We start from the raw sequence: 14,327 nt of genomic DNA on the forward strand, positions 1-14,327 counted from the left end.
AATAATCCTCTCTCTTTTTCCAACACATATCGAGGTGTGAGGGGTTGGAGGTGTCAACACAATTATTAAACAGTTTTTCTGGTCATCAATGAACCGTCATGGCTTGTTATGGCAGGTTATACAAAGAATAAAGTTAACAGAAAATAGCCCGATGTTGACACATGTTATTAATCCTTAATTGTGTTTGCCCCAGTTACGTCAACTGCTGCTGACAAGATGTTAAGTAGTTTTTATGGGAGTTTTATACTTGGCAGTCCAATTAGCAGAGTGTTTTATTTCCCACTGGCATGTCAATGCTGCAAAGTGGCATTTTTTCTTTGTGTAGACCACATCAGGTCAGGTGTTTTGTGCCGCTAATAAGTAGTTTCTCCTCCATCGTTTTTAATCCACTGGAGGAAGTAATAGAAAAAGAAAACATTATGAGTTTGAATAAAAAGGTTCTTATTGTAAAACAGGTTAAGATGTGTATTAGTCCAAGGCTGAAATAGTCTTTAAAGTATACTTTCTATGTCTGTAAAAACACACCTTATTTTTTTAGTTTAAAATGTTTGTTGTTGAATGCCTTTTCTCCCCAAATAGTTTGTCTTTCCATGCACAATTGTCAACCTGAATAGAAATTAGTGTAACGCAATTCTTTTAGAGGGTTTAAATATAACAACAAATACTACTCAAACATTTAAAGCAAGAGCAGGGCTTTTTCTATGTGTAAATTGCCCATTTTGTAGGCTCTGAATGGGCGTGGGGATTTAAGTAGCATCTTAGTGTGTTGATGCCTCAGATCAAATTTAATGTACAATCAAGCAACTGTGTATATGGCATTTCAGATGATTAACTAGAGATGAATATGTTTATCTTAGAGAGGAAAGAACTTAGTTTTGAATTACTGCCACAAAATGGCAAATATTAACATAGTCAATTTGACTGAGACACTGGGAATTTTCTCCCAAAAATATCATTGATTTTTAATTACAAAATGTATGATCAGTCATGAATAGGTGTGGTTATAAATATGAATCAATATTTACAGACTGTTTGGGCATACACACGCTAGAAACCTAATTGTGCTTTACATTAATTAACTTCATGTTTACAGATGGGTGGGCAAACCTATTACAATATGCAATAGGGGCATCCATATGATGGATCAGTGGCATTACAATGTGCCATATTTTGCACTTTATTATGGCCAATTTCTTTTCTCCAGGTGAGTTTGCCCCCTGACCCCACAAATGACTGCTTGTTCCAGCTGGCTGACTTTCTTTATATCCGTGTGGAAAGCCCTGATTACTGTCCACAGTTTCCCATCGCTACTCCTTGGGTGATAGCTTCAGATGAAAACATAAAACAGTGAACTTTTTTTCAACAACAGCATACAGCGCTGTATCGTACCAGTTAAAACAAAATCATCCCCGAAAACTTGGCAAGCATTAAACGCAGCCTTTATTGGGCTTTATATTTACTAATGTTTATTTAATGCACACTCACAAAGACAATTTAAACCCCACGCCACCCATAGCTTCTTTGGTGTTCATGTGAACTTGGATTTATAGTATAATTTATATGGTGCAGGATGAATGTCGGCCAATTAGTCAGAAATCTCTTATTCCAAGACTCACACTCAAGCTGACTTACTACAGCGTTCACCAAGACCTTTGGCTGATACGTACTCACATCCGTCTGGCATTTTAACAAGTGAAGCTCAAAGGTAACTGTTCACTGCCAGAAACTGAACTGAGGGGGACTAATGAGAGAGCAGCAGCTGCTGATAGGACTGCTAGCTCTCAGCCATTCTTAGCTTTATGAGCCAAATTAGCTCGATGGAAAAATGAGCTCCATTAAAAATGAGTCTAAAGGTCGCCAATCCTGCTGGCATCCCCTGGATACTGCAGTGCTTAAAAATGAGATGATTTGGAACAAACAAATCCGTTTTTACATGTGTTATGTCTTTCCAATAGTCTGGATATTGAAAGGGGCTCTATTATGCTTTCTGCATGTTCCCTTTCCTGTAGTGTGGTATACAGATATTTTGAGCATGTCAATGGTCTGCAGAGGCTGAAATCCTGAAGTTCCTTCCAGATTCAAGATTCAAGATTCAAGAAGCTTTATTTATCCCGAGGGAAATTGAGGTGCAACAGTTCAATACAAAGAAGGAAGAGAAATATACACTCAATATAACTAAACTACTAAATATACATCAAATATTACTAAATATAAACTAAATAACTAAGTATAAACTAAGTATAACTAAATATAAACTAAATGTATCAACAATAAGAGCAGCTTTGCAAATATGAAATAGTGAAATAGTTACAGTAAGAAGGGAGTTTCTCTCCCACACACTCCCCCTCCATGCCTGAAACACCTCCATTCGACTCCTTTGTTTAATTGTGGCAACACTAGGTAACGCCAGTGCTTCTATTGGCTAGCGTTTCAACACATTACAGGTGAGAGGCTAAAGGGCGGGACATCTCTAAATGGTTGACCAAGCAGAGCCGGCCAGGTAACCAGTCAGAGCAGATTGGTTACTGGTTTCAGACTGAGTGTGAAAATAGGTGCTGCAGCACAGGCAGTATGACAAAAAATACCACTTTGAACGTCAAAGCATGTAAATATGAACCTGAAGGGGAGCCCTATAGGGCCCCTTTAACACAGTGCAGTTTAGCAAAGTGAAATATGGGTCCTGAGAGTGGTGCTACAGACATTTCTTCTGAAAGGGAAAGTTTGAAATAGGGTTGTGAGGTACTTATCCGAAGATAATGTATTACCTTCACTAGATGGTGGTTGGCATGACCTAAGTTGGAACAAGCAGATGCGAGTGAATGCACATCAGCAAAGCAATGTACCGCTGTGGATGTAATCGTATTTTAACCACCTTAAAAAGAATCTGATTAAGTAGAAGCAGTTGGTGCTGGCTCAGGCTTGCCATGAACATGCTCCTGGATCTTGGATTTCATATAAATTCACGTTTTAATTTTAGTAAAGAAGAGCATGATGACCACTTGTGAAACATTTTTGGAGATCTGACCAAAAGTGACTTAATTAATAATTCAGATTTTTCTGAATTGAATTAGATTTATATTTGGAATCCATTTCAGCACTTAAAGTTGACTACTACAAAAAGCTCTTCACTTTTGCACTACTTTTATCCAAACTGTGGAACTAAGCATGTATTATGACGCAGATCCACCCTTTGTTTTTAGTTTAGATCAGACTGAAATCAAACATAATATACACTCTTTTAAATTACTAAAATGGTTTTTGCTCAGCGAGATCTAGTCAGTGGACTCACTTTGAATAATTATCTGCACATCCTCACTTCAAATCATCTACAAATGTCCCTTACACTATTGTGTGCAACGTTGCCTTTTTTTGTGTATTTACAACAGCAGTTTTTTTTGGGTGGGTCTCATTTCTCTCTGATGATAGCTCTAGAGAAAAAGTCACAGGCTGAAATCAGTGACAGCCATGCTCTGAGAACCATTAGTATCCATACCACATACTATGGTAATCTGGACAGTAATTATTGAAGGACAAACTCATCATTAAGCTCCTCACAAAGACACTGAGCATAGATGATACATATTATTACTAAAGTATTTGACATATAGAAAACACATATAGGCATAGAACTTTGCCTTCTTGTGTGAATATTACAAAGTTTCTTCCTTTAACTTCCTGTCATGTTTCTCTGATCTGAATGTGTCCTGCTTATTCTGAGTCTTATAAGCCTTATAGAGGTTTGGGATGAACATGTGAAACGACATGATGGCACTAAATTACAAGCTGATATTAACCTAATTAGCGAAGACCAGAGGAGAAAATCTTTGAAAATGACTTTCAGTCTGCGGAAGCATTTAGTAAATTAAATATGGACTTCTATCATGCGCTGTGAAACTCAAAGTGACTTATCTTGGATGGATAAATGGATGGACTTTGCTTGCTGGTACTTCTAAAGTAAACTCTAAAAACGGCAGAGCCCCCGTTTTTTAAATACCGCTTTAACCTAATTCCCTGTATAATATTTGCCGTCTACCCCATGGTGAATTAGCTGCATGTTATTTGCAAATATTCACAGGTGCGAAGAGGAGTATATTCTAGCAAAGGGTTTCAAATTACCTTCATTATCCTTGAAAAGACTTATTCAGGAATCTATTTTTAATGCAGCTTTGAACAAATGTGTGAAACAAATTCTTGTGTGTTAGGGGGGAATTCATACATAATTTCCATGCTTGTTAGCAGTTCAGGTAGATGGAAATCTAACGAGGATTAAAATGTGTTTTGTTTGAGCTAATTTTATCTGCGTAATTGCATCGTGTATCAAGATTCCACTCGCAATATTCCACAACCTTATCTCACAGGAAATTCAGGCAAACTCTGGCTCAAAGTATGGAAACACGAGTTGCCCGAATCTACTTAACGGATCCTCTAATCAATCAATAGGTTTACATTTGGAGATCTGGTTGAAATATATCGGCAATTGTAGGATCGTGATGACGTTGTGTGCGGATATTTAACGTACCCTGATGAAGTTATCATCCGGCACTACCATCATATCAAAATTGAAGTTATTCCAACACTATTCTACAGTAGAAATCCGCTTGCCTGTGAACACACGTTGCCTGTAGTGTTGCTTGAATGCACAAACGTGTAACGTCTAATTCCTAAAAAGCGTTGTTTCTGAAGCTTCTGCAGAAACTAACGATGCTACCACTAGAACAGGCAAGGGAAGCGTAACTCTCTAAGTATGTTTTTTGGATCCACGTGGATATGTTGAGGAAGCAAATTATCAGGCTGATAAAGGGAACATATATCCCCACTAGCAGGATCGAGCCCACTGGTGAATACCCAGGGTGCGCTTGAGACAGTTGCCATGGCGATGTTAACATTAAGCTCAAAGCATGTGCAGCCTCTCGGGGCTGAGAGTGAGGCTGTAGACAGTACCTTAAATGCAACTCTAGACACATTATATAGTGATATTCATTTAATACATTATTTTAAATACATAATATTTATGATTTATTGACTGATTTTGTCTACCTGTACTTTGTTCAAAATACTAACCATATGATTTCACATAAATAATGATACTTCAAAATAATAGCATTATATAACTGTAACCCAAAATGAATACACAAAACAGAAAAATCTGCCTTGTATCTGAAAGCATTTATTCTCTTGAAGGAAAAAGAAAATATGAAGTTCAAAATAAAGTAAATAAATGTGGACAACGAATGATTTGAAAATAATGTAAATTAATATCAATCAAACAGTAACCCAAATTTGATCAATAAATAAACAAAACATGCCTTAGAGTTTGGGTTGTATTTGAAAGCAGTGGTTTAGTTACATGAAAATACAGAAAATAAAAAAGATATAATAAGTAACGAATGAATTACAAATACATTAAATAAATGAGTGTCAATTGAACCATAGCTTTACATTTATTCCAATACTCGTAGACATTATTTTATTGACATTAACAGAAAATGTATCCTCTGCTTCTTCCTATCATTTTGAAGACTTGTCTAAAGCCTTGTTGATCCTGGTCAGGGGACTATGGCTGACTGACTGGCCGCCGGGGGGAAATATTTTAGCATTTCCAGTCACGGCAAGGTCACACACTCTCAGACTCCTGCTTACTATGTCTTCCCTTAGGCTGTTAACTGACCAATGACCTTTTGCAAGATACTGTAGCATCTTCATTGCCAGCAGCGGGGTTTATCCCCCGTGCATTGATTAAAATAAACGTATGCGTCTACGCTGTACGCAACAGAAAGGAAATCTGACACAAGGGAGCTCATCACTGGAGAGGAAGAGTAAAGAATCTTAATGAATGGGAAGGGAGACTGTTCCACAGTGACAGAAGCATAAATAGAAATAATGAAGTCGCGGTGGGGGTTAAGGCTGTTTATGTGGATAAGGACTGACCCCCTCCTCTGGACCTGAAAATCTTCTGCACCCTCAGGTTTTCATTCAGGGACCTTAATTCCTCCCCCAGCTGAAACACACACAGGATGTTCTGATGCAAGTTATTCCAAAGAGGAAAAAAAACAAACGTCATACCCCAGGACGGTCCCGGTGGTATTCTTGTAGTGATATTGCTGTTGAATGCTAATGACTCACACTGACGTGTCCGTGTGTTACTAGCTAATGAATTGGTTGAAAACTGCAGTGCAGCCTTAATCAGAGTTTGTTTGGTTCATTAGACTTTCCACACATTCAGCTGGGAGTTGAGTGGAAAGACGGGGTTAATGATGATAACAAAAACATAAGGAAAAGAAAAGTTTAACAAGCTGGATACCAAACATATTCCATACCCGGAATATCTACCCCGTGGATGCAGACGTGTCTTTCATGCATACACATTTTCCACCAAGGTAAAAACAGTTGCTCGTATTCATTCCGTCCTGTCATTGCTTTTCACACCGGTTTAAATTGGCCGAGGTTTCTTTAGAAGGTGATGTCATGTGTTTAGCAACATATGAAGCAGTGTGTGTGACAGGTGGTGGCTTGTGTGCATACTTTGCCAGCATTGTCAGTCAAAGCACAATAAACCGCACATCAGTGATGAAGATAAGTCATGTTTTTAATTTAAAAAGAATGACTAAACATGTTTTGAATCCAACATGTGTGTTCTTTTGACTGTTACTCGTCTTGTTTTGAACATGTTTCATGAAGAAATGCTTGAGACATGAAGGTATATTTTGACAGCTTTAGAATAGCAATGTGGAATGCTGAAATAGTCTTATACCGCAGTGTTTTCGCACACAAAAGCCTGGAAATAACAAGGTCGTGGTAAGAGCAGAGCAACACGCTTTCATCCGCCTGGTTCCCAATAAAAGACTGACGGCTCCATTAGATGTTTTTGGTTGAAAGCTTTTAGAAAAAGTTATTAAGAAAAAAAAAATAGTCAGTAATCTTGATATTTCAAGGCCAAAGTGTTTCTCATATTTAGTTTACTCTAGTAAAACGTAAAACACTTGATTTGACCGAGTGTACAAAGCCCTAGCGCCATTCGTTAATCCGTCCTGTGCAGCCCTGAAATACTGTGCATGTGTAAAGAAGCCTGGCTTGTGTTAAGATTCAGCCACCAGTCCCTGCTCGGTAAATGGCTCAAAAAGGGAAAGTGGTGGCATAAATCACAATAAAAGCCTGAACACTCACACTGTTGCCTTGATTATCTACCAAGAAGCAGCATCCTGGTGCATTTAATGATGCTTGTGCTTTGCCGCATTCTGAAAGCATCGGACGGTCATTTGTGTGGCTGGTAATTGTATCTCTGCTGTTGCGGAAAGTTGAAATATTGGCCATGTCTGTCTGTGTGTTGAACTGTCCACAATAGCTCGGGGCTACACTGTCAATGATCTATATTTTTGGTCCTTTATAGTAGGAGATGCTTATTGATCTGATATGTCACCTGCCTAGAATCAGTTATGACGGAGGTGGTAATCAGTCATTTGAGAGGAAAGGTTGTTTGTCTCTCACTCTCACTCTCTGTTAATGTCCCCTGGCTTTGTCTGCTGCAGGCTGAATAGATGAGGGCTGGAATAGAAAAAGAAGAATGACATCTCCCAATTGTATTCAGAGGTTTTTGTTTTTAGCTCTGCAGGGAGAAAACACAATACGAGAGCCCTTATTGCCCCTGGCTGCCTCAGTGGTGATTTTTCCTCCTCTTCACATAGACTCATTGAAACGGATATTCTCATATTTCCACACCAGGCCACGATTCTTATCACTTAACATCAAATAGTATGTTCAAGGATAGGAAGAAGACGTTGCCCTTGGGTTCGGCCTGTCAGCACTTTGTTGTTTTCCGTGCCATTCAAGGATTTATATTTTCACTGTGCTTCTATTTCAAGCATCTCAAAAAAGCAGACCGCTGTGAATGAACATATTACTATTCACTCCCGGATCTGAGGTAATTTCCTTATTTCTCGGTGGATAACCATGGTCTTTGTCCCTCTCTGGTCCTGCAGAGATTTGTGGGGAATGTGAACTCGGAGGCTGTTGTGCAGAACAAGCTGTCGCACCCAGTGAGGACGCGTTTCCTGCGCTTCGTCCCCCTCGACTGGAACCCCAGTGGCTGGATGGGCCTCAGAGTGGAGGCGTTCGGCTGCTCCTACAGTGAGTAACGCACGCACACGCACACGCACACGCGCACACACACACACACACACACACACACACACACACACACACACACACACACACACACACACACACACACACACCTTCAAGTTAATACAACACTCTGAACACTCCGTCCCCACATCAAATCTCTGCGGTTTACACCACCAAGAACAATTTCTCATTTATACATTTGGCACGGCAGCCTCACTCTCTTGATGGAGAGTAATGAGAACTATTTTCTCTACACTTGGCTTTAACGTGCCGTTTGATACTCCAGACAGCAGTAAAATGGCTTATCAAATTGCCTGACAGTCAGGGTGTGACACATATATGCACAGGGATGTCATCTCGTGCAACACTTCCTGAATAATTCTTTAAGTTAAGTGCTAAAGACGATGGGAGGAACAGGTGGAGACTCTGGGGCTCCATGTTTGCATTTTCAATTAACATCGGCATCCTTAACAGTGGAAGGGAATATCATTTTGAACATGCAGAGAAACAACATTTTATGAAGCTATAAAGACTTTATTTGTTGTCCAGAAAACTTAGAATACTCCTGACAGGACTTTGCTAGTTTAGAAAGCAGATTTATGTTATAGCTTAGTTCACCATGTAGCAGCTATAAAACAAGTGATGAGATTTGCATGATGCATGATGCTGCAGAATCCAACATGATTTGCTAAATAATGCCTACAAACAAACGTAGTAGAGACATATCATGTTAGAGCAGTGGTTCTCAACTGGTGGGTCGCGGCCCCATTTTTATTTTGAAGGCCACTTTTATTTTGAAGGCCCCTTTTATTTTGAAGGACGAAATCTTTTCATCTTTGACTGAAAATGTCTGTGACCAGAAACGGTTTTGAAAAATGCATGTCACGTAGTGATCCAGGATTGGCTCCAAGTCTGTTCTTTATTTAATACAAAAAATATGTTCTATATAGTATATATTTATACACAGCCTCGGAAAAAAATAAGAGACCACTCCAAATTGTTCTTAAATCTTTATCTCTACATGTATAGCAGTCATTTCAGTGGCTGTTCAATTCCAACACAGAGAAAAAGTTTTGAATCACGACCCAAAGTTCAAAACTTTGATGATTTATTGACGAAGGAAAACGTGGGTCCTGAGAATTGACCAGTTGAGAACCACTGTGTTAGAATATGCTCAATGCAGCTAAGGTCATTACATTTCGGATAATAACAGTAATGCTGTTGATGCAGTCTGTGATGCTTACACTCACAGCCATAAATACAAAAATCCTAATAGTGTGTTTGTTTGTTTGTTTATCTTTTGAGAGAGAAACTTAATTATCACCTCGTGTTATAATAATTATAATAATACAACGTTTTACTCAGATGGCACCTTTCAAACACAACATGCAGCTTATAGTGATTCACAAAGAAAAAGTAAACAAACAAAAAAATCTAATAAAATATGGAAGCCCTCAGAGGCAGGGTTGGGGGGGGGGGGATGCTTTGAGGTAATAACCCATGCGTAGGTTCACCAACATTGTCCACCCAAAAGATGGATGGATGGATGGATGGATGGATGGATGGAAGTACTTTATTGATCCCAATTTGGGATTTTTTTTGCGTTGCAGCAGCATAAAAGACAAGGCATTGTACAGAGTCAAATTAAAAGACTAGAAATAAACAATTCAAAATGTAAACGTCTCAATAAAAAATAAAATACCATTAAAAAAGTATTCCAACTCCTGTCAGGGCTTTTATACAGAATGTTCTTTTCTTTGTTGTTGATTTCACAACAAAAATACCTCGTTTTTTAAAAATGTTGCATGATTTTATACCTCATTCATATCACTGAGTGTGCACTGAGTGTGAAAGCAAAGTGTCCCACATATTGGACACAGTCAAAATGACAAAAGAAGTAACTAAGTGTAACACACACTGGGCAGCGCTCAGCACCATATGTGCCTCACAGACGGAAGAAGTAATCAAGAAACGGTATCTGGGGTGTGCCACTCCTGGGAACATATGTGAAGATTGCTGCTTTTCTGGAGCATCAGATGCGTTCGGATGCATGCCAAGACACAGCCGGGTTTAAGTGTGCATCAAAGGCGCCAGCGTGCTCTGGCCTTAATGTCTGGCTTCATTTCTGCAGTTAATTATCTTAAGATAATGAATTCTCGAAAGAACACAATTCAATTACTATCTAGCAAGATGTAATCATGAATGAGTACATTAAAATAATTCCATACTTGCACTTGTAATGAGATGCTAAAGCAAACAGGACCTCTGTGACCGCACAGCGCAAGATAAAAGACGCACATTCACAGTTATTTTTCTCAATAAACTACATCTAATGCGGTTTCACTGACGCACCTCTCCCACGCATTGTGAAGCAGCACTAACTAGATGAGCAGGTGGATTAATGCGCTGTGAAACACCGTCAGAATATTCCCCAGTTATCAGTCAGTTTTATGGTACCCAACCACAGCAGCAAAGTGTGTTAATGTTGGGCAAACAGGTATAAAACTGCCTTGTGAACTCAGTGTTTCTGCAATGGACTATTTTTGGGGATTGATGTGTCTGCTTACACTGAAAAAAAGAAATGAATAACAATATAACTGATGTATGACTAAGTTATAGAAAATACTTTCCTGCCAAGAAGTCTGAGAAAGGTTACATTGCCTTGTAGCTCATTCAGCTGCATTACAGACTCCAATAGGCATGAGCGTCAGGATTATATAGAGGTGACACGGACAATGCTACTCAGCTCAAATCCATTTCTCAGGGCTTCTGGAAATCAATTGTACATTGATGACAAACAAGGAGAGTGTAATTGAGATTGATTGTCTGAACATTTTGATAGAGATGTTTGCCTACTTTATTTTCTAACTCAGATTGCTGCTGTCTAACAGATATCATGACTTACTTTATTCACATTATGCTTCCACTGCTCCAGGGCCTCCACGTTGCCCTGTTATGTGTTGGTGTGTTGGTGTTGCCATCTTAATCAATCTTTTTACTTAGCAAATAAACTGTTTTCAAAGCTTTTGATTGAACGTTTGTTAAGTTTTAACACTTTTTCAGGCGAGAAACTAACCATTTACCTCACCAATATGTAACCAGTTTATCCAAAATACACATATTTGGGATTGAAAGCGATATTCAGAGCTGCGAGGAGCTGCTGGCTGTACGAGAGCACCCGATCTGATAATAAAAACCACATGACAACAATGTTGACACAATTTTTCTCTTTGTTATAACCGTATAACAGGTCCACACTGCAAGTTTAACCATAGGTCATTAAACAACACATATTTAAATTAGAGCCACCAATCTGAAGGTAGCTAGCTAGCTAGATAGCTATCATTGGCTAGATAGCTTAATAGACTGGCAGCTAACATAGGCGAGCTAACTCTTTAGATAGATAGCTATAAAAAAGCTTTAATGTTTTAAAGTCAGTAAATAAAAAGCCAAGGATGAAGAGGTATAAATATCTTTCAGTCTGATTGATGTGAGGAACATGTATTTGATATAATCATAAAATAGTCAGCAGAAACCACCAGAGTGACAAATGTGTAGCTATGTTTTGACTCCACTGTGGAAAGACTGATCCTACTCTTTCTGCTGCTTAAACACATTTCTAATTGTTGTGGTGTTGATGCTGGCAACGCTGAATTGATTATCGCGGTGTCAAAAAATAAATTGAATTTATTACATATTATCGGAGCCAGTGGTAATGTTATGCCTTAAATTAAACAGCATGTCACTGGAGGCAGGGGAATCGATCCCCAAAGAATCGTTCCTTATGACACTAAATCTTATTCTGACAATCGGATCGATGCCGAAATAAATGAATCCATCTCATGTTAGATTATGTTATGAACACAATGTTCCTAACTCTCTTGCCTCCTTAGAGACACGGGCAACATCTATCATTAGAAATTGTCTTCTGTTTTAACATGCATGTGATTATGTTATTGACAGCTGATTGTAAACCATTTTAGCTGCAAATAAGTTGGAAAATGACTATTTATGATGCAATCAGGTCATAAATCCATGCCGATTCAATTGTGGGAGCAATATTTCAAAACCCATGACACCATATTTTCAACATTTGTAAAATATAGTGCAATTGTTTACAAATATAGAGTATTTTACCTGTGATTGTATAAAAGTACAGGGTGGATAACTAACCCAAGAACTTTTTTTCTGATGCCATTACAGAGTCATATGTGGCAGACTTTGACGGCAGAAGCTCCTTGCTGTATCGGTTTAACCAGAAGTCCATGTCCACGGTGAAGGACGTGATCTCTCTGCGCTTCAAGAGCAATCAGGCCGAGGGGGTTTTATTGCACGGAGAGGGGCAGAGAGGAGATTACATCACCCTGGAGCTGCACCGAGGAAGATTGGACCTCTACCTCAACTTAGGTAACTGAGCTTTGCTAACCTCTCCCTCGGAAATAAATGTCCTACTTCCACAACAGTTTAGTCACAGTCACGATTCAGAGTTCCACCCAGCAATGACGAGTGTTTGTTTTTACTACATCCTTAGGACGAGTTATATTTGATTGTTTTCTTACACTTCAAGGAAACAGAGGATGGTTTGATTTCAATTAGGAGTGTCAATCAACAAGTAATCATGTAGATCACATTAATCATTCATTAGGGGGGAAAACACAAATAAATGCTTAGTGTTGTACTAACAGGATTTCTGAATTATTGGCAATTTTCTGACACTTAGATATGAGTGAAGGTTTCCAGATCAACCATGGGCGTTCTGCACTGAAGGGGCTCATTTTCAAGTTCATATCAGTATTTTGTGCCTCTCCTGGGACATGTCTCCGTGCTTTAATGTTCAATAAGCTCTTTATTTTCCTCATACTGCCTGTGCTGCAGAATCTCTTTTCACCCTCTGTGTGAAACTCTGACATTTTACATGCACAAAAACCTATGACACACTGCAGGAAAGGGAAAACCCCAAAAAGCATAATAGGGCCCCTTTAACATATATTTAAGTCACATTGATAATCGTATCAATTGATTATCAATATGAGGGATAATACAAAAAATGGTCCCATTTAAAATGTCTATGCCAGCAAAAAAAAACCAAATGTAGTTCTTGATTATCAGAATGATGATGAATTATTCATGGTTTACAGTGTAATGTATTCTCTTAATAACCATAAAAGCAGTACATGCCATCCTTTATACCAATGTAATGCTTTCTGTTCCGGTATACAGCAGAATCTGAATTAGAAATGATGTCTAGAAACCCTTAATTTTTACATATTTGTCACAGCGGGGAAATGTACAATTCTACAGCAAAGAGACAGTGCAGATCAAAGGCAAAAATAAGAGAAGTAGAGCAGTGTAGTTGCATATTAAAGAAAGGAAATCAAATAATCATCAAAGTGTATGTATAGGAAATGATGATGCCTGTTTAGGTCCTTTGACACCTGAGCTCTGGCTTTCTGACTCGCGTATTTACAGGTTCACTGTGGAAGGTGTAATGCTGCTCACTGCATTCCTGCCGCTTTCTTTGTGTTTGTGCAGACGACAGCAGGCTGAGGTTCAGCAGCGGGCGTGTTGCAGTCACTGTGGGCAGTCTGCTGGATGATCAGCAGTGGCACTCTGTTCACATAGAGCGCTTCAACAAGCAGGTTAACCTCACAGTGGACTCCCACACACAGCACTTCCAAACCAAAGGAGAAGGACACTCTCTGGAGGTGGACTACGAGGTGAGTCAATGGGATGTTTAAATTACATAACAGCGGCTTTGTAAAAGTGAATATATATCTGAAACCCTCACCTGACCACTCTGTTAATAATATCATTGTAATGAGCCTTGGAGTGTTACAGTAAACAGCGTCTATTATGTGACTGTGAGCCCTTGGAAGTGGTATTTTGAGTTTAATTATGAATGATAGTAAACCAACAAACAGAAAGGAGCACAGAAGGTTTTTTTCTTTGTTGTCTCAAAGGACTTTCGAGTGGACTGCCAATCTCCACAGACCTTTGCACTGCATTTAAAGCAGGGAGAGGCAGTTCATTTTTAACGCTATAGGGCAAAAATTCCATAATAAACTTTGAGGAAATTGTAATTCAAGTGGTACCCCTAGGTACAGGTAAAACAGAATTTGAAAATACAGCTTTCATCCTGCAGCACTCCCCTCTCTGACCCGAGCTCCTCCCGACAGACGAGCACAGGAATATGCATGGGATTCATA

The 14,327-nt window shown here is 38.9% G+C and overlaps 1 protein-coding gene across 1 annotated transcript in view; it reads left to right on the forward strand.

Annotated features, from left to right (window-relative positions):
• The window catches only part of cntnap5a (contactin associated protein family member 5a), a 95,418-nt gene that overhangs the window by 23,566 nt on the left and 57,525 nt on the right, over positions 1-14,327 (forward strand). The window contains exons 4-6 of the mRNA XM_063888714.1: positions 7,977-8,124; positions 12,325-12,528; positions 13,654-13,838. Coding sequence (XP_063744784.1) covers positions 7,977-8,124; positions 12,325-12,528; positions 13,654-13,838 — 537 coding nt within the window. The remainder of the gene's footprint in view (positions 1-7,976; positions 8,125-12,324; positions 12,529-13,653; positions 13,839-14,327) is intronic.

The sequence above is a fragment of the Eleginops maclovinus genome, chromosome 7 (assembly GCF_036324505.1).
Source record: "Eleginops maclovinus isolate JMC-PN-2008 ecotype Puerto Natales chromosome 7, JC_Emac_rtc_rv5, whole genome shotgun sequence".
Taxonomy (NCBI): domain Eukaryota; kingdom Metazoa; phylum Chordata; class Actinopteri; order Perciformes; family Eleginopidae; genus Eleginops; species Eleginops maclovinus.